This window comes from Pelecanus crispus, chromosome 3 (genome assembly GCF_030463565.1).
Source record: "Pelecanus crispus isolate bPelCri1 chromosome 3, bPelCri1.pri, whole genome shotgun sequence".
Taxonomy (NCBI): Eukaryota; Metazoa; Chordata; class Aves; order Pelecaniformes; family Pelecanidae; genus Pelecanus; species Pelecanus crispus.
Window position 1 is genome coordinate 12,240,049 of NC_134645.1, and position 20,481 is coordinate 12,260,529.

The 20,481-nt window shown below is 42.1% G+C and overlaps 1 protein-coding gene across 8 annotated transcripts in view; it reads right to left on the reverse strand.

The window, feature by feature from the left end:
- Nucleotides 1-20,481, reverse strand: part of EHBP1 (EH domain binding protein 1) — a 233,093-nt gene that overhangs the window by 185,522 nt on the left and 27,090 nt on the right. For all 8 annotated transcript variants that reach the window (XM_075706824.1, XM_075706821.1, XM_075706820.1 and 5 more), the window contains exons 2-3: nt 14,858-14,915; nt 760-855 (exon numbers count right to left, since the gene is read on the reverse strand). In XM_075706824.1, the coding sequence (XP_075562939.1) occupies nt 760-855; nt 14,858-14,915 (154 nt within the window). The remainder of the gene's footprint in view (nt 1-759; nt 856-14,857; nt 14,916-20,481) is intronic.

Here is a 20,481-nt window from a genome sequence, read left to right on the forward strand (position 1 = left end):
AGTCGTCAGCCTCCCAGTCAGCCTCCTACACTGTCACACATGCAAAGTTGCATTGTTTATCTTTATGCAGAAAGCACTTTCCCCAGTGATATTTGGGAAGTAAGTTCTAGCATAACCACCAATTTCTCCTCCTGCTTCACAGCCACACAAATAAGCTTCCTTTTTTTAACACAACAAATGCAGTTCCTAAAAAAATCCCCCATAAAATCTTAAAATTCTCTGTACTACTCCAGTAGTCCACATCCACTCCTATGATTGCAATCACATAAGTACTGTGATGTTTGTGTGGCATACTAAATACTGTGAAATTAAGGGCTGGATTCTGTTTCCTAGTCAATAGCATAAGAAATAGGGTCACTGGACTGCAACTGAACAAGGAAGTCTAGAAATAGCTGTGTTTTGATAACTTTTCTGGCTTACAGCATTCAAAGAAAACCAACCAGACTATAACCCATGCCAAGCCCTTACGCATGTACTATGTGTGCAGTTACACGTGTATTAAATTCTCTCCCAATGACTCGCCGTAATCAGCTCAATGGGATATTTCAGTGTGTTAACTAAACTACAAAAGTAAGCTTTGGCAGGGAACAGACCATCCTTCTCTCCAGGATTTAAACTGGGGACATAAGGTTGTGAAGTTAACAACTTAAACCCAGCAAGATTAGGCCTTCATGATTATAATCTGACACTTCCAAACAGATTTTTTCATATGCTGTTTATGAAATGCGAAAGATTATGCTTTAAAAAAAAAAAACATACCTTAAAAAGCGTCACAGTAATTTCAACATTTTCAGGAACTGGCCATACCACCACCCCACGGTATGGGTTCTTGATTCCAGGCTGCCAGCTATGAGCCTAAAGGAAGAAAAGAAACAGTTTTTCTTAAAGCCATTATAAAAATGTTGACTCAACTCCCACGGGATCCAGTGTGAGTAGGTAGAAGTAACATGTCACTGACTCCATAAAGGCTACTTACTTAAACCTGTAACTCTGCTGAACACTATAAAGGACACCATTAAGAACGAGAGTAACAAAACTCAGGCCACTAGCAGGCATTTTTTTTCCACTGAACTAAAACTGTTCCTCACAAGGTCCTAAACTCTGGGTTTTTTAAGTACTTGCACAAGTCAGGACACTCAGAGCCTTGCAAAAACGAAGGCTGTAAGGCCAGAGCTTCTGTAACAAGCTGAGCATTATTTTGTTATTATCCAGATGAGGGAATGCTTTTATTTAAAGAATACTTGATGAGTACAGCACACAGAGCGGGCTTCACCATGTTCAGACTTAAATAGAGCAAAAAGACATTTTCATTTAAGAAAACAAAACAAAACAAAACAAACCCACAAACCAATGATTTATAAATACAGATTAAATGCTACTAAAACATTTAAATTCTTAAGAATTAATATCCTGGGGTACCTACACCTAGGAAAGATAATGATAAAAACACACTAAAATAGACTGAGAACTTGTCTACCTTTGAGTATCAATTTGGATTGATGTATGGTCTGTATTTACATTTTAATAGCTAGTCCTGAAAAACACTATGTGTAAGCATTTCTGTTTTTGAATAAGTATACTTTTTTCCAAGCTCAACTTAAACCATTTTGTGATGCTGTAAGACAAACGAGGGAGGGATGCTGATGCACAAGTGACTGCTGAGCAGCATGGGGGTCATTAAAGATCTCTGGAAGTTTTATCAGGAAAGAATGTACGATCTATTTACTGTTATCTGAAGCCAACTAACTGGGCTTTTTTTTTCTTTTTTAATTCTAGAGCATCTCATTATATATAAAACTCATTGCAGTTTTATACTCCTTCCAACATTCAGAACTTCACCTGAAGACTGCCTATTAGAAGAAATTTTTGCTATAATAAGGTTAATAGGACTTGTGCCTCAGGTTCTCAAGTACCCTAAGGTAACTGGGCAACTTTAAACATGACTTTGCTATATCAAGGTGGGAAAGACAAAGGTGGTGAAACAGTCCCATTCAATCACATGAGGCAGTAACTCTCTGCCACTCTGTACTGTAAGCAGTACAGTACAGAACCAGATGCCAGGTTCATATCTGACAGCCCCATCACACATGCCTGCTGCTTCATGAGCCCTCTTGCATTCAGCTGGGCTTTCACCAGAGCCTGCAGTACCACAGGTATGTCCAGTAGACTCGCTCTTACTCTAATCCCTCAATTCTCTCAAAGCAGAAGTCTGCAGATTAATTACAGGTGACAATAACTGCTAAGGCAGCAGGGGCAAGGAGAGGAAGGACAAAGAGAGAGGCAGAGGAGTTGGGAAGAGATGTGAAGCTGAGGAATGGGGAAGCTGTTGGCAGAATCCAGCCTGCGCAGCCACCAGAGAAGAGCGCCCTACCTGCCTGCGCAGCTACAGGCGCACTGCATGTGCATTTCCATCCCGTTATTTTTATTTTCTTGCCGAACACTGCCAGCTCTCCTGTCGTTTTACCACAAGTTTTTCCATATTTGGTGTTCTGCTTAAAACCCCAGCTCCCAAAGATGCCTAGTTAGATTAGAAATTTCAGTAAGTTTCTACGCTTTGTGCTTGCAGAGTAAACTTAAACATGACGACTTGGGGCATCTGAACAAAGGAATTTAAAAAAAAAGAACAACTTGAAAGAACCCAATTTCTACTATTTTTAACTCCACAAATTTCAGCCTAATCTCATTATTCTAAAGCAGGCCTGGATGAATTTCTGAATAACTGAGCAAGCACACTGTTCATACCTCTACTCCGCAAGTGTATTTTATAAGAAAAAGATGGTTTTTGAGCAACAAAACACACCACAGCAGTTGTCATCCCTACCACAGCCACTTAAGCTCCAGCTTACGTCTCCCCTCCACGGGACCCACAGTCCCCCCCATCATTCTCAGCTTGACTTATAAGGATATTCAGTGGGCACAGGACAGTGATCCAGAGCCAGGCACACACTCACCTGCCAGCTAGCCTGTCCTCGTGTAGCATCTTGTAAGATAAATCAACTTCTCCTCCATAGGGGCACTTCATCATCTTTCCACATACCAATTTTCACAAAACTAGTAAGAGTTCATGGCATGTCTGGAACCTGCGCTTTCCTGCTGGTTTCGGCCAATACTGACAATTATGTCAAGGGATGTAAAGAATAACAAGAAGGGCTTCTACAGGTATGTCAACCAGAAAAGGAAGGTTAAAGAAAGCATACCCGCCCTGATGAACAAGGATGGCAACCTAGTATCAAAAGACTAGGAGAAAGTGGAGGTACTCAACAACTTCTTTGCCTCAGTCTTCACTGGCAACCTCTCTCCTTACCCCTCTCGAGTTAATGGGCTGCAAGATGGGGACCAGGGGGGTAAAGCCCCTCCCACTGTAAAGGAAGATCAGGTTCGAGACCACCTGAAGAGCCTCAATGTACATAAGTCTATGGGACCTGATGAGATGCACCCCAGAGTCCTGAGGGAATTGGCTGATGTAGTTGCCAAGCAACTCTCCATAATATTTGAAAAGTCATGGCATTCAGGTGAAGTCCCTGGTGACTGAAGGACGGGAAACGTTATGCCCATTTTTAAAAAGGGAAGAAAGGAGGACCCTGGGAACTACCAACCTGTCAGCCTCACCTCTGTGCCTGGGAAGATCATGGAACAGATCCTCCTAGAAGCTATGCTCAAGCACATGGAAGACAGAGGGGTGATTCGAGACAGCCAGCACGGCTTCACCAAGGGCAAGTCCTGCCTGACCAACCTAGTGGCTTTCTATGAAGGAGTGACTGCATCAGTGGACAAGGGAAAAGTAATGGATGTCATCTATTTGGACTTCTGTAAAGCCTTCAACACAGTCCCCCACAACATCCTTCTCTCTAAATGGGGGAGATACAGGTTTGATGGGTGGACTGTTCAATGGATGAGGTATTGGCTGGATTGTCACATCCAGAGGGTAGTGGTCAATGGCCTGATGTCCACATGGAGACTGGTGGCAAGTGGAGTCCCTCAGGGGTCCGTACTGGGACCGGTGCTGTTCAATATCTTCATCAATGACATAGACAGTGGGATTGAGCGCACACCCTCAGCAAGTTTGCAGACGACACCAAGCTGAGTGGTGCGGTTGACACGCCAGAAGGACAAGATGTCATCCAAAGGGACGTGGACAAGCTGGAGAGGTGGGCCTGTGTGAACCTCATGAGGTGTAACAAGGCCGAGTGCAAGGTCCTGCACCTGGGACAGGGCAACCCCCCAACATCAATACAGGCTGAGGGATGAAGGGATTGAGAGCAGCCCCGCGGAGAAGGACTTGGGGGTACTGATGGATGAAAGGCTGGACATGAGCTGGCAATGTGCGCTTGAAGCCCAGAAAGCCAACTGAATCCTGGGCTGCATCAAAAGCAGCGTGGCCAGCAGGTCGAGGGAGGTGATTCTGCCCCTCTGCTCTACTCTGGTGAGACCTCACCTGGAGTACTGCATCCAGCTCTGGAGCCCTCAGCACAAGAAGGACACGGACCTGTTGGAGTGGGTCCAGAGGAGGGCCACAAAAATGATCCAAGGGCTGGAGCACCTCTCCTACGAGGACAGACTGAGGGAGTTGGGGTTGTTCAGTAATGGTTTTAAATTAAAGAAGAATAGATTTAGACTAGATATAAGGAAGAAATTTTTTACAATGAGGGTGGTCAAGCACTGGAACAGGTTGCCCAGAGAGGTAGTGGAGGCCCCATCCCTAGAAACATTCAAGTTCAGGTTGGACGGGGCTCTGAGCAACCTGATCTAGTTAAAGATGTCCCTGCTCACTGCAGGGGGTTTGGGCTAGATGATCTCTAAAGGCCCCTTCCAACCCAAAACATTCTATGATTCTATGTCAAATTTTTGATGTTCAAGGTCCAGGCACTGACAGCCTGCTCAGTTAAGGATCACTTGTTCCATTTATTTTAAAAAAAAAAAAAAAACAAAACAGAAAACCAAACCAAACCAAACAACCCCCCCCCCCCAAAAAAAAAAAACCAACAAAAAACCCACCACAAACTAGAAAATGAGCATTCATTGGTGCAGGCAAAGCTTTACTTCAAGCCCTTTATCAGCATTGCTTCCCACCAGGGGAGTTAGTGAGACACAATAAACACACACACAGATATGTATGATCTTCTGTCACTGTGACAGGCATGTCACTGAAAGCCACAACCAGGAGACAAGCCCTAACTAATGAGCTTTTAAAGCAAAGCTGTTCTGTGATCAGCTGAATGTTATTAAATCCTGCTTTGGCTTTGAAAAATAAACACTGTACCACACAAACAGCATGACAGAAAAAGATAACATCAAAACTATGTCTGGTTTATTGGGAAGGAGAAAGGGAAATGAGAAAGCAAAGGGGGGGAAACACAGAGGATGGGCTAACAATGACAATCATTTAATATGGAGAGCGTTACTCTAACGCAGTATTTCTCATGCCAGGGACCTCTGTGTTGCAGTTTCCTGAAGTTACATCTGGCCTGTATCAAAAAACCTTTTCAACTCCCAAATTATAATCCTTGACTTTGATATGTGAGCTGGATCAGGCCACCTCTGTGCAGCAGAATTGCTAACACTTCCAGACAGGCGACAGGCTCAGCCAAGGCGAGGCGCTGTGTCTGCACAGTTCATTGCCACCCTAATCCTCACTTCTAACTCAATTTCCCACTGGGTTGTGCCTTCTAGACCCGTTTTTTCCTCATGTCCTACTAGTCTTCACTAGCCATCTCTCCTTGTCTCTGAAGCCAAGGTGAGAGAAGCAGCCAAGCAGAAGTGACCACTGCAGCGGGTGCCTCACCCACAGCCCACCCCTTGCCATTTTTCTGCCAGTGGAAAATAAGAGGAGACGACATAGCGTGAAAGCTCTTTTAAATCAGGAAACAGGAGCTACAGGAGGGGTTGCTGAAAAACCCTATAAATAGGGTAGGGCCATGAATGACACTGTCCAACCTATGGCATTGCTCTGGCACAAAACCAGTGACTGTTAAGAGGAAGAAAGCTGTTTAAGGAAGGACGTGGAGGTGAGCTTACAGACTTGCACGAGCACTTCAGGCCACCCAGTTTTGAGATCTTCCCCCAGTTTTCTCTCTAAAACAATCCAGACAGCCTGCTTTGCAGTCTACCATTTGCAATGTTGTGAACATCACATCAACTGTTCTGCTGTGCTTAAACTGGAAAGACAGACTTGATACCTCTGCACTTTTGGCCTCTGGTTCCAACGAAAAGGAAAGAATCTTTAAAAATAGATTGAAATAAGCAACTTACAGGGCCAGATAATTGAAGTGTCCAGCACTCCATATGATAATGCACATACAACACACCAAAGGGCTTACAAACTGTACTCAGAATTAGTGAAACACTCCTGAAAATAGTGAATCTGTTGTCAAGCAGCCTTCAATAGTCAATAATTTCAAACACAAAAAGAGCACTCTGATGTTTGTGCAAATTCTCAGCATTTAGTAACACTTAAGCTACTATCAGCAGGGTACATACAGTCTCTCCACTCCTGGTAAGTGTCCACTTTTTGATTGTATGAATCAGCAGAGTCTCACACACCTCTCATCTCATGCACAGGCTAGACAAACTCAAGTCTTGTTCTCCAGTAGTTTCTGCTGGGGAGCAAACAGTGGGCTTAATCGTAAAAGTAACATTTCCCGGCATTGCTGAAACCCTTGTACCAAATGGTGAAACATTACAGAACACCATAAAGCAGCTCTATCTAGTTCAACATAAGGCAATACATTGATTGAATAAAAGAAGATAAGACTAGTTCACCCGAGGGCTGCCTTTGATACACTTTTCCTTATAATTACCTACCAGGGGCTGACCTTGACCTTATGAAACTGCCTCCCACTCCACAGGCAAACTTGGATGATGGCAATTAACAGAGGTGCTGAAGAAGATGATGACATTGCACAGCTTTCCAAAATACAAATACATATCTGTGAAACTTAGAACATACCAGGTAATTTTATAAACACTGTTATTTTTGAGGCCCTCTCCTCCAATCTAAAAAAACCAGTGACTATCAATTCTCTGTAAATTCTCTGTAATGTAAGAAAGTGTATAAACATTTATAAATCCAGTATCATCCTCTTACAGAGAGGAGGGGGAGGTAGCAAAACCAAAAATCCCTACCAAACCTACACCAGAATTTTTTTTAGCCAATTCTGGGGGGGGGGGGGCACGGCGGAACCCGACACCAAACAACAAAACATGAGAGACTGAATATAAACCTTCTCTTACAGTCACTGCTCAGCTGTCTAGATTATAAACAGAACAATCTTTTAAATCTGAATAAAAACGATAAAGTTGAAGACAGCCCCAAATCAGGAACTTTGGTTTCAAACATGAAGTTAGTAAATGTCACCACCAGCTGTTCATCACTTCAACATGAAGACAAGGCAGATGCAGACAAATCAGCTAACTAGAGTACATCATAGAAGTCACCTCCCCACCCCCATGAAATAGGGGATTTCATGACCTGGCACATATGCCATTCCTATCATGGCCAACTCTGCTTACATTTTTCCATGTCTCTACAAAAATCTCTTTCCTGACCCTTCAAATACAAAATACTATTTCAAGACCCTACCCTTCCAGATGCTTTATCCTACCCATCTGCTTTCTCCCTTCTCCACTACTGCCTCATCTCATCCTGCCTCTGTTGTGCAGGATAATTGCAAGTTACTTTCCTGTAAGATCCTAGAGCCGACCACAATATTTTAAGCCTGCTGCAAATTACGGAACAGTTTATATTTATGAATCAAAAATACATTCTGATAGCCAAGCCCACAATATTGTTTTTTAAAAGCAACAGTCTGAACCAGACCTATCATTATTCCTCACCTGCAGCCCAGGGAGTGATTTTATTGTGAGCCAGTGAGCTGCTGCTTTTCTTTCCCTGATAAAATTTTTGCCAACTGCCTATGATCAGACCAGCTTTACTACTTGTCTCTGTGACAGCCTGTTCAGGGCACAAGAGCCAAGCAGGAGCTCAGCTGGCTCCAATAGTGCTTAGGGCAGCTCAGATTGTAAAGACAGGCCCTCTTCATCAGCGTTATCCAGGCAGAACACTTAGGCAGGAAGAGAGAAAAAAAATTGGTAACTCAAAGAGGAGAGGCTGACGTTAAGCAGCCAGACCCTTCACCTGGTGCCTCCACAACAGTGGCATAGCTTGTGAAGATGGAACACTGCTCCCATTTGCTCTGTGTGATGAGTCCCACCAAAGCCATACACCATCTGGGGACAGTCAGAGGTCAGTATGATCCAGCTGCTAACAGACCTGCTGGAAAAGGAGTGGACTGGCAAAAGCTGCCAATTCCCCCACATCAAAGGAAACCTCAACCGGCAGTTTGTGAATGGCTGCTTCTTCTTCTGTACCATAGCTCTGTATCACAAAGGGAGGAGACAAATTAAAGATCGTACTCCAGATTGCAGCTTGCCATCCCCATGATCATCCTGAAATCACTGTACTTGGCCCTCCAGTTAAAGAGGCTGGGCACCAGAACAACACTCCCATCACACTCCCACCCTAGGACGAGGTCCAAAAAAACCCAGCATGTGCCAAAGAAGAAAGTTCAAAGCCCTGGAAACGCCAGGCAGCTTTCGTTCAACCCACTGCTGTTGGTGTTCATTGAGTAGATGAGGAAACTAGCAGATTCCCACAGGTCTTCCCATGAATGTCTTCAATTCATCAGCACACACATGTGTTAAAATTGTAATTATGTATCCACATATTACTGCTAAAAAGCTACAGAAAGACTACTAAGCTTGGAAAATGAGCAAAACCTCATCTTCACTAGGAAAGAGATTCTCTTAGCACTGGGCTAGCTGTTCAAACTTAATTTCACACATACACATTCATGACATATTCCTTAAATACATGATTCATGCTGTTGCCTTCACCAAACCTTGCCTCATTCACTGCCCACAATAGATGATGCTCAGATAAAGAGCCTATTCGCCTTCTCATCAAGAAGAGAAGGCCAAGAAGAGATGTTTCTGGCCTTATCTATTGGGCTTATTAAAAAAAAAAATTAAAAAAATAATTAAAAAACCAACCAACCCAACCCAACCCAACCCAACCCAACCCAAACCAACCCAACCCAAACCAACCCAAACCCAGAACTGCATGCAGATTTTTTTTTTTTCCATAGTTTTCTGAGACATCCATCACTGCACCTCAGAACGTCACCAAAATTTAACTTTACGGGATCCCTGGAAAAAAGAAGGGTATTATGGTCCCAAATTTACAAGCAGTGGAAGAATAGCCAGTTTCCACTAATTTTGCATGGTCTGCTTAAATCAGCTAGGACCTTACTTTACAGGGATTAAGCATGAAACAACCCTTTGTTTTGTCTTCCAAAGCAGACTTTTTTCACTTCAAGTGCAACAATGGCTGCTCAACACTGCTGCAAGTCAGTCCCCATGCCCCAGACACCAACTAAATGGAAAAATACATCAAATCTCACTTTAATACTCTATCTAGCCTCAGTCAGGAGCTTTGTAGATGAGGATGGGACAAAACTGAATTCACTAAGGGAGCATTTAACCACATAACAGTGAGGCAGTCTTTTATCTTCATGTCCTACACCTTCTTTAACAAACACCCTCCAACTTCTTTATTGATTAAGCAGTTTTGCTCACCAATCAGTCCTCATGGTCTCCCTAACCACTGTCTGCTTAATGAGGCAGCAATGCTCTAGGAAAATAATTTGCAGTTGCCTTATTAAAGACTATATCATATGCTTAAAAGGGTATGCACAGACCATTAGAATGACTCATTGTAATTTTGACCACTTGCATTTGCAACCCAACATGATTTCCTTACTTAACTAATAAACCAAAAAGCCCCAGGAATGCCATTACTGAACTGCGCTGGTCCCAGGCAGTCATTGGCATGTCAGAGTCACAACATGCCTTTGTAACTCCAGTCAGTGAAGAAGCTGGTAGTGACAAGCAGGGCTGGACTAGGCAATGAAGTAGCCAGAAAAGGCAACAGATTGCCAAGGACAGCAAAACAGGTGACCCAACTGCTGCTTCACTGGTGGCATATCCTTGATGAGAGGCTGGGTGGGCTGCTGTTGGGATCCTTTTTACTCCCTGTCCCTCTGCTTCTCTTGGCTCTGCTCTTACTGTTAAAGTCCTTTCTCTGTTCCCAACATTGTTACTTCTCCTCTGTTTGAAGTTTTCAATAAACTTGCAGCAGAAGTGCTGAAATCACAGGCAAGGTACCTTCTTTCAGCTTTGATACAAAAAAGATCTTTGAAGAAAAATTCTGCCAGGCTCTCAGAAGCAAGCGCAAATTTGATTCTTCAGAAGTGTATAATTCAACAGTAAGGCTGCATGCGCTCACAGGAATAGCAGAAAGTACCTCCTTGACATCATGGCAGCATCTCTTTTCAAATTGAAATTTCTTAGTTCAAAGCCTGGAAATGCGAGACCATCTCAGTGAAATGAAGGTAAACATATTTACAACATATTTTTGCCTTGTTCTACACTAGAACAAAGACATTCCTCCCCCACTCAAAAAAAAAGGCAAGTCCAAAAGCCCAGGGCCTGAAAACCTGGGAGCAGCATGCCAGTGCGACAGGGTAACAAGACGACAACTGCTAGAAGCTCCACCTTCTCTAAACTATGGAGGCTGGTAACCATCTAAATGAGGTTTGACAGGTTGTAGCAAGCCCCACCTACCTGATTTTGAAGACAGACAACATTTGTACCAGCAGATTGGTGACTTCCCCTGCCCCCAGCCTGAAAGTTCATTTTGGTTCTAGGATTGCTCAGTAATTCTGCCAAATACATATAGCAAGACTGCAGATCCCCATCTTGTGTAAACTCCTGGCACACATGATGAAGATGTCCAGCTACACAGACCCATCTTGTCTTGACATGCCTCTTGAAAAGCATCAGAATCAGACTTGTCCAGAGAGAGGGGATCCCAGAATAGAGCTGTAAGTAACTTAAACCTGCATTAAAGTCAGCAACTGCTGGATACATTTATGGTCCTGTATCTATTCATAAGACTGCCATTTAAATGCTCTTTGTAAATGGTTATTGCTGTTCATCTGCAACACTCTAAAACTTACTATAGTTTAACATACCTACAGCTCCTATCCTATGTTTCCCACAGTAACAACTAAAATGTTCAGACTCCTGCACGTCTCCCGTGATTTCTTCTAATTGAGGGACTACTCTAGTAGTTTACTTGGAAAGAAAGTACATGGGCCAGAAGGCGTATCAAAATCATAGAAAACCACAAAAATAAGGGCTTCAAAGGACATCAAGAACTCAGCTTTCAGCTCAATGGTATCTTAAGATTACATTAGTTATGCAGGCCAGTTTCAGTATACGTCCATAACACCATCATACCATCTTCCAAGTTGCACCACATTTTGTGATGACGTATCTCTTGTACTTTCCCAGTAACAGAGACATGGAGCTACTAGAGAGAGTCCAGCAAAGGGCCACGAAAATATTTAAGGGACTGGATCATCTCTCATAGGAGGAAAAGCTGAGAGATCTGAGACTGTTTGGCCTGGAGAAGAGAAGGCTTTGGGGGATCTTATAGACGTATATAAATACCTGAAGGGAGTGTGCAAAGAAGACAGAGCCAGGCTCTCCTCAGTGGTGCCCAGTGACAGGACAAGAGGCAGTGGGCACAAAGCACAAAGGTTCCCTCTGAATATCAGGAAACACTTTTTCACTGTGAGGGTGACCAAGTACTGGCACAAGTTGCCCTGACAGCTTGTGGAGTCTCCCACCTTGGAGATACTCAAAAGCCATCTGGACAGAGTGCTGGGCAACCACCTTTGGGCGGCCCTGCTTAAGTGGAGGGGTTGGACCAGATGACCTCCAGAGGTCTTTTCCAACCTCAACCCTTCTGTTAGTCTGTGAACTAACATAGGGATATCCCTCACTATCCCTAACAATCTGAAAAGTTCAGAAAAAAAATCAGAACCTCTGAAGAAGTATTTACAACATCTTTACACTAAGGTAAGATGTCATCCCTCTCCTCTTCCTTCTCAAAGAAGCTGAAAAACATAGAAAATTATTAATGCTTTGTACTCACTGAGCTCAGTGTCCATCAAAAATAAAATAAGAGGAAATACTCATTTGACTTGCTTCCAAGAAAGCAATTAGATGAAACAAATATGTCGAATCAAGTATTTTACTGGCAGGATGACTAAGAGATCAAGAACATTTATTGATCTACAGTCCTGGACCCATACAGCTCAAATCATATCAACTACCCAAGCTTTAAAATTAACTCTATCCTCTGCCCAGGCCTCAGGGCCACTCAGCCTCTTTCAAAGGACCTTTGTGGGATCTTAGTAAGCATGAGTGAGTTAGTTAGCAAAAGACTTTTCTGAATCTTGGGTAAATCTGCCAGTTTATCCAAGGGTTGCTTCTACTGCCTGGTGACCGAAAGAGAGGACACTCATGGGAGGACATATCCTGGAACTTTATGACCCAGCTGAAAAAACTTCAAGCCCAACAAGCTGACCTAGTGTCAGAAAATCCCCTTGTCTCAGTGAAATGTGGCCATTGGAGTCTACGGCATCATGCCTGTAACACCACAGGCAGAAAACAGTCACTTCACAAAGCCCTACTGGACTTTTGTTAGTAGGGCTTCTGTTTCCAAAGATATTCTGAATCTCAACAAACCAGTCATTCATGGACAAATACCTTGCTTTTCACTAAACTTTTTAGGGTTACAATGCTTGTGTAAGTATTGAATTTACTGTTCTGTATTATCTTTTCTCTCTGTGTTCTACAGAAATGAAACAAAACTCAAATAGAAAAGAAATGGGGTAAGCCACAACAGACACCATACATCAGCAGTTACTGCCTAGATATACACCATACTATAAATTCAAGGTCATTTGAGCTAGTTTATCCTTCAGTGAAAGAGGAATGGTCTGACTGGCTTTGCTGAGGAGTATGAACATTGAACAGGAGCAGTTATCTTGGAAAAGGTGCCAGACTAAGTTCACGCCCTTGTTTACTCACCAGGTAACACCTTTGGGTTTTCATACCCTAAAGCAGAATTTAGGATGCACACACTGGAGTAGGCATTTGGTTGTGCAGTCACTTTCAGTCAGTAACCAGTCTTTAGATAAAACAGCTTAGAATAGCTTAGACCTCAAGTTAAAAAACAAAATACAGCAAATATGCATGACAATCGGAAAAAGAAGTCAGAAAAAGAGGAGTACCAGTAAAAAACCCCGAAAGTCTCTCCTGAGTAGGGTAGGAACCTGTATATCACACTTGCTAAACATTTACGTTCTTCAACATATAATTATTTCAAGATATCTTCTCTATCGTGGGTGCCCTCTCTTCACCGTCCCAGAGTTCTTGGAAGTATGATTTTGATACATGCATACACCAAAAAAAAGGCGCTTAGACCATCTCTAGTTAACTGAAGTGTTAAAGAATTATTAAAAGGCTGAGTTCCGAAACTTCCCCTCTGGACAAGACCACTTGCCATAAGGCCAACCACGGTAAGAGGCAACAGCTATGGTGAGACAGAATGAAGAAATGCAGCTGAGTTACCTTGAAGAGGAGATGCTTATGGTAAGGTAGGAAACCAGTACACACTCCTTCCCCCTGCAAATCTGCCCAGTGGTTAGGACACCTCTTTTCCCCAGCTAATTTGTGTTGCCCTTCTCAAGCTTTTGGACAGATGAGGGACAGCCCTACACCAGAGGACACAAGGCAACAAACGAAATCTTGCAACACGACCCATGTTCAAAGGCCTTTCCTTGCCTGCTCTATGCATGAAATAGGCTCCCCGCCTCCCTGGGCAACAACAACTGACTGCTAGGATTGACAAAAGATTTTACTCTTATTAGTCAATAATACAATAATACCATACAAGACGTTGTCATATTAGACACTGCAGAGGTTTAGAAATGCTTGCCATTTGTTTCAATCTCAGTGTGAAGGGAGAGCGTTGTGGGGTTTTTTTAAGCTTCATTTTCTATGGAAACCAAGCCACACACCCCGACTGTCTTGCCTTTCCCTCCACCCCAGACCTAAAGGAAGCTCCATAGGGGCTAACTGCGCCACAAACTGAGCACCATTTAACAAAGAGACAGTAGTCTCATAAGGCTTTCAGATTTCTTACTGCACGAAGAAAAGTAAGGTGAAGCTCACAGAAGACAGGGCTACTCTGCTTGCAAACATTTACACATACAAAAAACCCAACCACATGCAAGACAAACTTTATGAATGCCCAAATACTAGACAGACTTCACTTGGAGCTTCCCTTTCCTCAGGCTACCAAGTCATTAGCCATAAAATCAGCAGGATTCACAAACCTGCATTCGTGACAAAAACACAAATTCATATGCTTCCTCACAGTGTTTATGGAAGTAAAATGTTAAAATTTAATTCTAACATAGCTACTGGCTGAAAGAGCCTGCATTTATTCTTTTTGATTTGTAGTATTTTCTAGTTGAGAAATAGCCTCTTAGTTGAGAAATAGCCTCTTTATGTCCCTATTGCAGTTATGTCAGTATCTTTATTACTTTTTTTTATTATTATGTTTAATACACTTCTAGTAATGGAACAGATTTTCCTTTCTAATTAGGTCTAGCAATTAATAACTGAAATTGAACTGATACTGATACAGTTCTGCTAAACAAAAAACTGAAGCTGAAATCAGAGTTAAGTCTTTCCATAAATTAGCACTGACATCATCAGCACCTTATTCTGAACTTTCCATCTAAACTGAGTTAAAAAGAAAAGAAAAACAATTAAAATGTTTCTCATTTATTTGGCCGCTCCCCACACTCAAGAAACCAGTCCCTCAAACAGCTGACCCTTCTTGTCACTGAAGTTGGGACTTATTAAGCAATCAACTAACCTTAGAGGATTTTCTTCGGCTTCTTCTTGTCCAAACCACCACTAGTTTATCTGGCTGCCTATGGAAGATAAGAAAGAAACAACTTAATTTACAACAAGATCAATATGTAAACAGTTTATATTCAAACTCTTGGAATACATAATGACAACCTTAGCAGATACATTATCTCTTAAAAATAGCTCATCTAAAAACCACTCTCAGCATCAGTCATTTAACAGGAAAAATAATGCTGTATTTTTAGAAAAAGGCTGTCCTACAATTTGCACACTAATGTCATCCTTCTCCTCCTGCTCTCCTTGCCTGTGGGCATCTCCTCAGAGCCAGCAGCGCACCTGAGCAGAAACTCTTCCATGGGGCAGAGAACAGGATCCAGCCTCTTTAAAGACACCTTGGAAACAATCCGGTACCCAAAATAAACATCAATGCAAACTCTAGTTTGAATTTCAAAGCACACATATTGAAAAGGTACTGCTAAGTAGCAAGGAAAACAGGCAATTTCACTTTTTTACCCCCAAAACATTTTTTTTTCCCTATTTGAATACCTCAAACAAGAGAATTGAGTCCTGTATTACTCCTCAAAATCTCCTTGGATGACCATAGACAGATAAATCAGCACTTCCTCAACTTTCACTCAGAAGGACAAGCATGCTGAAATTCAGTACGGCTCCCCAAGCAATTGTTTATTTGGTATTTCTAATGAATGTGGATGGAAACCTTCATGAAGGACTCTTCCAGTACAGATTATTTTCTCTTTAAATTTCTTCAGACTTATTTCTTCGTTAATAGTTACAGCCCTATTACTTCTACCTTATCAGTTTTACAATTGCCTCTGAGTGATTTTTGATATTGACTTAACTTCCAGGCTTCCCCCTCCTCCTGCCATGATACACTTCCCATCATATGACCACACTTCTGGTCCCACTTCCAGACCCATGATCCCTCTTCCGGAGACTCCTGACCCCTCCATTCCAGCTTCGTTTCCTGGCTGATGACCCAACTCCCATCAGCAAGCCTGACTGCAAAGCCACCCGCAAATGATTTTCAATGGAGTTCCTATCTCCACTTAGGTGCTAAAGCTGTGACTCTGCTTGGAAAAAAAACTTGCTACTCAGAGTTTTGAGACACTAGCATAAGAATCCTTGCATTTCTAAAGACAATAGCAAAACCTGTTTCATGTTAACAAAAAAAAAAAGAAGTCATGGGGGGAAAAAAATGGATATTACAGAGAAAAAGTCAAGCTACCAGGTGCTCAAAGCATTCTTTAAAAGATGCACACAAAATAATCCACACAAGTGTTCTGAATAAAAAAAAGCAGTGTTCACACTGCTATCTTAGTATTTCATCACAGGGAGACTGTATCTACTTCATAACTATCTTTTCAAATGAAAACCCAACTGGTTTAATAGTCTGAGAGCTCTTTTTAAGCACTGAAGTGTTGGCTACTATATTATATACCTTCCCATGAAGCTGTTCATCATTTCTGCAGGCTGAAGTAAAACTACTACATCACCTATGATTCACATTTAAACCCCACCAGAACTAAAGTTCCCCTGAAAAATAGAGTTAAAGGCAGATCCTGTGAAGGAAATGAGGACATATTCACTATTCTGTATTGCCTCTTACTCCTTTTAATATATCCCTTAATTTCCAGGTTGGCATAAATTGAAAGTGAAATAATCTACTGCATTTTAAACTGTGTAAATTCACTCTTATGGCTTGTTTAGGTGACCTAAACCATAGGTTGGGTCTGCTTGCAGCTGCAAAATCTTGCTTGGTAATGAGGTCATCCTGTCGTACTTCGAAAGCTCATTGCTCACTTGGTGTTGGGTGCGTTAGGTTCTCATCTGTTGGCACAAACCCTCATTCACTTTGATGGGACCTGTGTTTGTGCCGCCAGGGAAAAAAAAAAAAAAAGACACCCACAAATGATTTCCTTGTAGCAAAGCAATCGAAACCCATGCTTACAATAAACATTTTTTTATGGAGTTCTTTCACTTTGCACTTTAAAGCTGACTTATTCTCATTTCAGAAAGTAGCTCGTGAACCGAATTTAATTTAACCTTGACTCATTCAATCCTGAGCTTTCCTCTCAGCAGAAAAAAAAGCCAAAATTGGAGGAGGGAGGGAGTTAGGGAAGGAAAAAAAAAAGGGGGGCAGGGAAGATGATGGATTTCCACAGTACCAGTGGCTACACTGGAGACAACCCTCCCTCCGAGAGTGGGACTCTGTGTCCCAGGAGCCACACAAATAGCAGCTTCAGCAGGAAAAGGCAGGACAACACCTGGAGGGGTTTACAGGAAGAGTACAAGTCCACGCTGCCACCAGCTCTCCACCTCTTCTCTCTGTCACCTAAAGGGGGACAGGGCTCAGCAGTGTGTCTCCTCCCTGTTCCTTCTCGCCAGGGCAGCCAGCCTCTACGCTTGCAGTGGCCCTGGCCTGCTCAGGTGTAGAGGAACAACTACTCTCAGAAACATGTAAGAGACAAAAAGACATTCTTCATGGTATACTTAGTAGATCAGGAAAACATTGAATTCCAACACATGGATCTCAAGAGTAAATTTCCACAAGTTTTCATCAGAAGAGCACTCACGTCTCCAGAGATCCTGTGAGGGAGGCTAAGAAGGATCCTACCCAGGTCCCTTCCTTTCCTGCAGCTCCAGCTCAGGAAACAGTGATGCCACTTTGTCCCTCTAGATCTGTTTTGATCTTGTCTTATGTATCTTGATATCACAAGTTATTTTTTCTTACAATGGCACTGGGTCACCTCCCCAGGGGGGACACATGCCATGAGCTAGAAAAGTGAAGCCGCACACCCAGCTCCTTGTAGTGCCAATATCTAAACCAGGAGGCCAGCCCCGATGGAGATGGCCCAAGAACAGTTACATACGTGTGCAAACAAATGGCCAGAGAGAAGCAAGACAGCAAGGCAAGGAAACAGGAGGAATGTCAGTGTCAAAGCGAGTCGATTCAAAGTAGGAATGAATCCACACTCACATTCCTGCGACACAGATACTTTTTCATTACAGGGGACTCTAGAAGAGACCCATGGCTATGCCAGATGCCTCAAAAAAAGAAAAGAGTAAAGAAGAGCCTATATGTAGGTACAACACAGTTATTCTGAAAAACTAAGTAGCATAAAACAATTGCCAAGGGTTGACAAGCCTCAATGCAGAAATCATAGAATCACAGAATCATTTAGGTTGGAAAAGACCTTTAAGATCACCCAGTCCAACCATTAACCTAACACTACCAAGTCCGCCACTAAACCAGTTAAGGGTAGAGTAATAATTTCATGTTTCCTGGCTTGGTAAATCCTTTCAAGTCTGGATAGGGAAAAAAAAAAAAAAAAACCCCACACCAAAAAAACCCAGCAACAGGCAGTAAGACATGACAGTCATCTCCTGTGATACAGGTATGAGCATGTCCCAGGTTGGTAACTGGCCTTGCATTTAATTCTAATTCTTTCATTTCATTTTAAATTGTGCCATTGCTTGCTTGGTTTTACACAGGTTGTCAGAGACAGCTGGTGCTTCAATGCTGTTCTCCAGAGCAGGAGCTGCGTCTGCGTCACATACACACAGTTATCATGAAGCGTGGATTTATTTCCCAGTTTTGAAGAACTCCCTCTGCCAGGAATATAGAGAAAATACACTAACATGAAAAAGCCAACTAGAGTCTCAATTCAGACTGAGAAGGCCAAGCTGTGCTGATGGAAGAGCATGACCAGCAGTTGCTCCCCTATGCTCTTTACCCGGTATATTTATTTTGTTAAGTACTGAGTATTCTTTACTCCTTCAACTATGAGAGAAATCCACATCCAGAGGTGGTTTGCCAAAACAAAACAAGCAAGGTCATCACAATATGGAGACAGAAAACTTAGCAAAATGGAATGGGGAGAGAAGGGAAGAGAAAAAAAAGTATCCTGAAGGATGAGTTTTCCCACAAAGTATATCACATGCTTAACTGAAACAAAACACAAAGAACAGCAGTTTTTCTAAGGGATTTTCTTCAAGAAAGTCACAAATCCAACAATTCAGAAATATCTCCATAGAACTGTTTTACAAACAAAGCCAAGAGCAACCTTCTTTTCTACAATCTGTTCATTGCTCTTTTATGCCAATATACTTCTGGAAGAAAAAGCCCAGCTCATATTTTGATCAGCAAATTTCAAGGCTATTAGTGATATCTCAGTGCTAGGAAACAGCCAAAACCACATAATGCAGTCTGCTCATTTAAAGCATTTAAGTAGTATTTCCAGTAGGAAAGACTTCTCCCCTCCTTCAACATCATAAACATGGACTGCTCATTAACCAACAATAAAAGCAAATAAAATCCCTTCTGAAGAATTAGGCTGAAGACCAGTTTTTGTATCCTTTATAAGTTTACTTCGTACACTCAGAGATCGTTCCAAATACAAAATCCACAATGGTGCAAGGTGAACAAATACTAATGGTCAGCTATAAAAAAAAAAAATTCCCTGTGCCGCACGAACAACGTTTCTTATTCTTTTAAACCCACCAGCTTTTGGATAGCCACTTACTCGGCTCCAGTAAAGCCAGTATGTTTAAGGTAAGGAATAGCACACCACTAACCCTAAGATGATGGGGTTGGGGTGGGGGAAAGAACTGAGGTTTAGCTTAACAGCTACATCTCCACACTAAGTAATTGCTTCAATCTATACAATTAACCACCAACAACCTTTCAGTGGGAGTATTTAATACCGTACTGGAATCTAACATGATTGCCTTGGTGGTGCTTTGCTAGTATGCAGCACTGCCAAAGTAGTAGCAACCCCCAGGGAGCGGGAGCCAAAGGAAGCCAGCAGTACTGCGGCATCAGACACTGCCACCATGAAAGGCAGGGACCCAGTGGCAGGTACTGAAGGATCCAGCTTGGATCCAAAAGGTCATATTTTATAAAGCATGCCATAAACTTGTATTTGCTGTTTACTCACTTTTGTGTGGTTCACAAGAAACTATTCCTGAAGAAAGGCAGTTTATAGTAGTAAACTTATTTTATTATTTACAAGTGAAACTTACTCAGCAAAGAAGCAGGGAAGATTATGATTTCAACATCTGTAGCTCAGAAAAAGAGCTTCATCGCTGCCCTGCATACTAAGTAACTAAAATGAGATTTAAAATACAGATTAATAAAACATCTATAATGCAAAACCATGCCTGCTTTTCCTGCCAGATGAAAGCCATGATTCTGGTATCTTCAATTCTCCCATTGAAACAACTGATTTTTTAAAAAAAATAAGATAAAATACTGGAACCAGTCTTTGCCATATGTAATTTTTAAAGACAGTAATAAAAACATTCCACAGACTGGAAAAAACTATGTCATCTGATCTTCACCTTATGTGCTGCAAATTTCACTGATTGAAAAGGAGGCTGTGCAAGATTCAAGGTCTTCTGGGGTTTGGTTTGATCATTCCAGGAAATATTTGGCACAATATTTAGATTACAGAACTCTCCAAATATCATTTGTGAAAGAAGGACATGAAAGGTATCAGTCTCCTGTTAGTCTTGCTTTGTAAACCTTTTAGCAGAAGCAGACAACATTAACCAGGACTTACTTCTCCACCAAATTTACCGCTCGATAACAGAAAGTTACAAAAGACT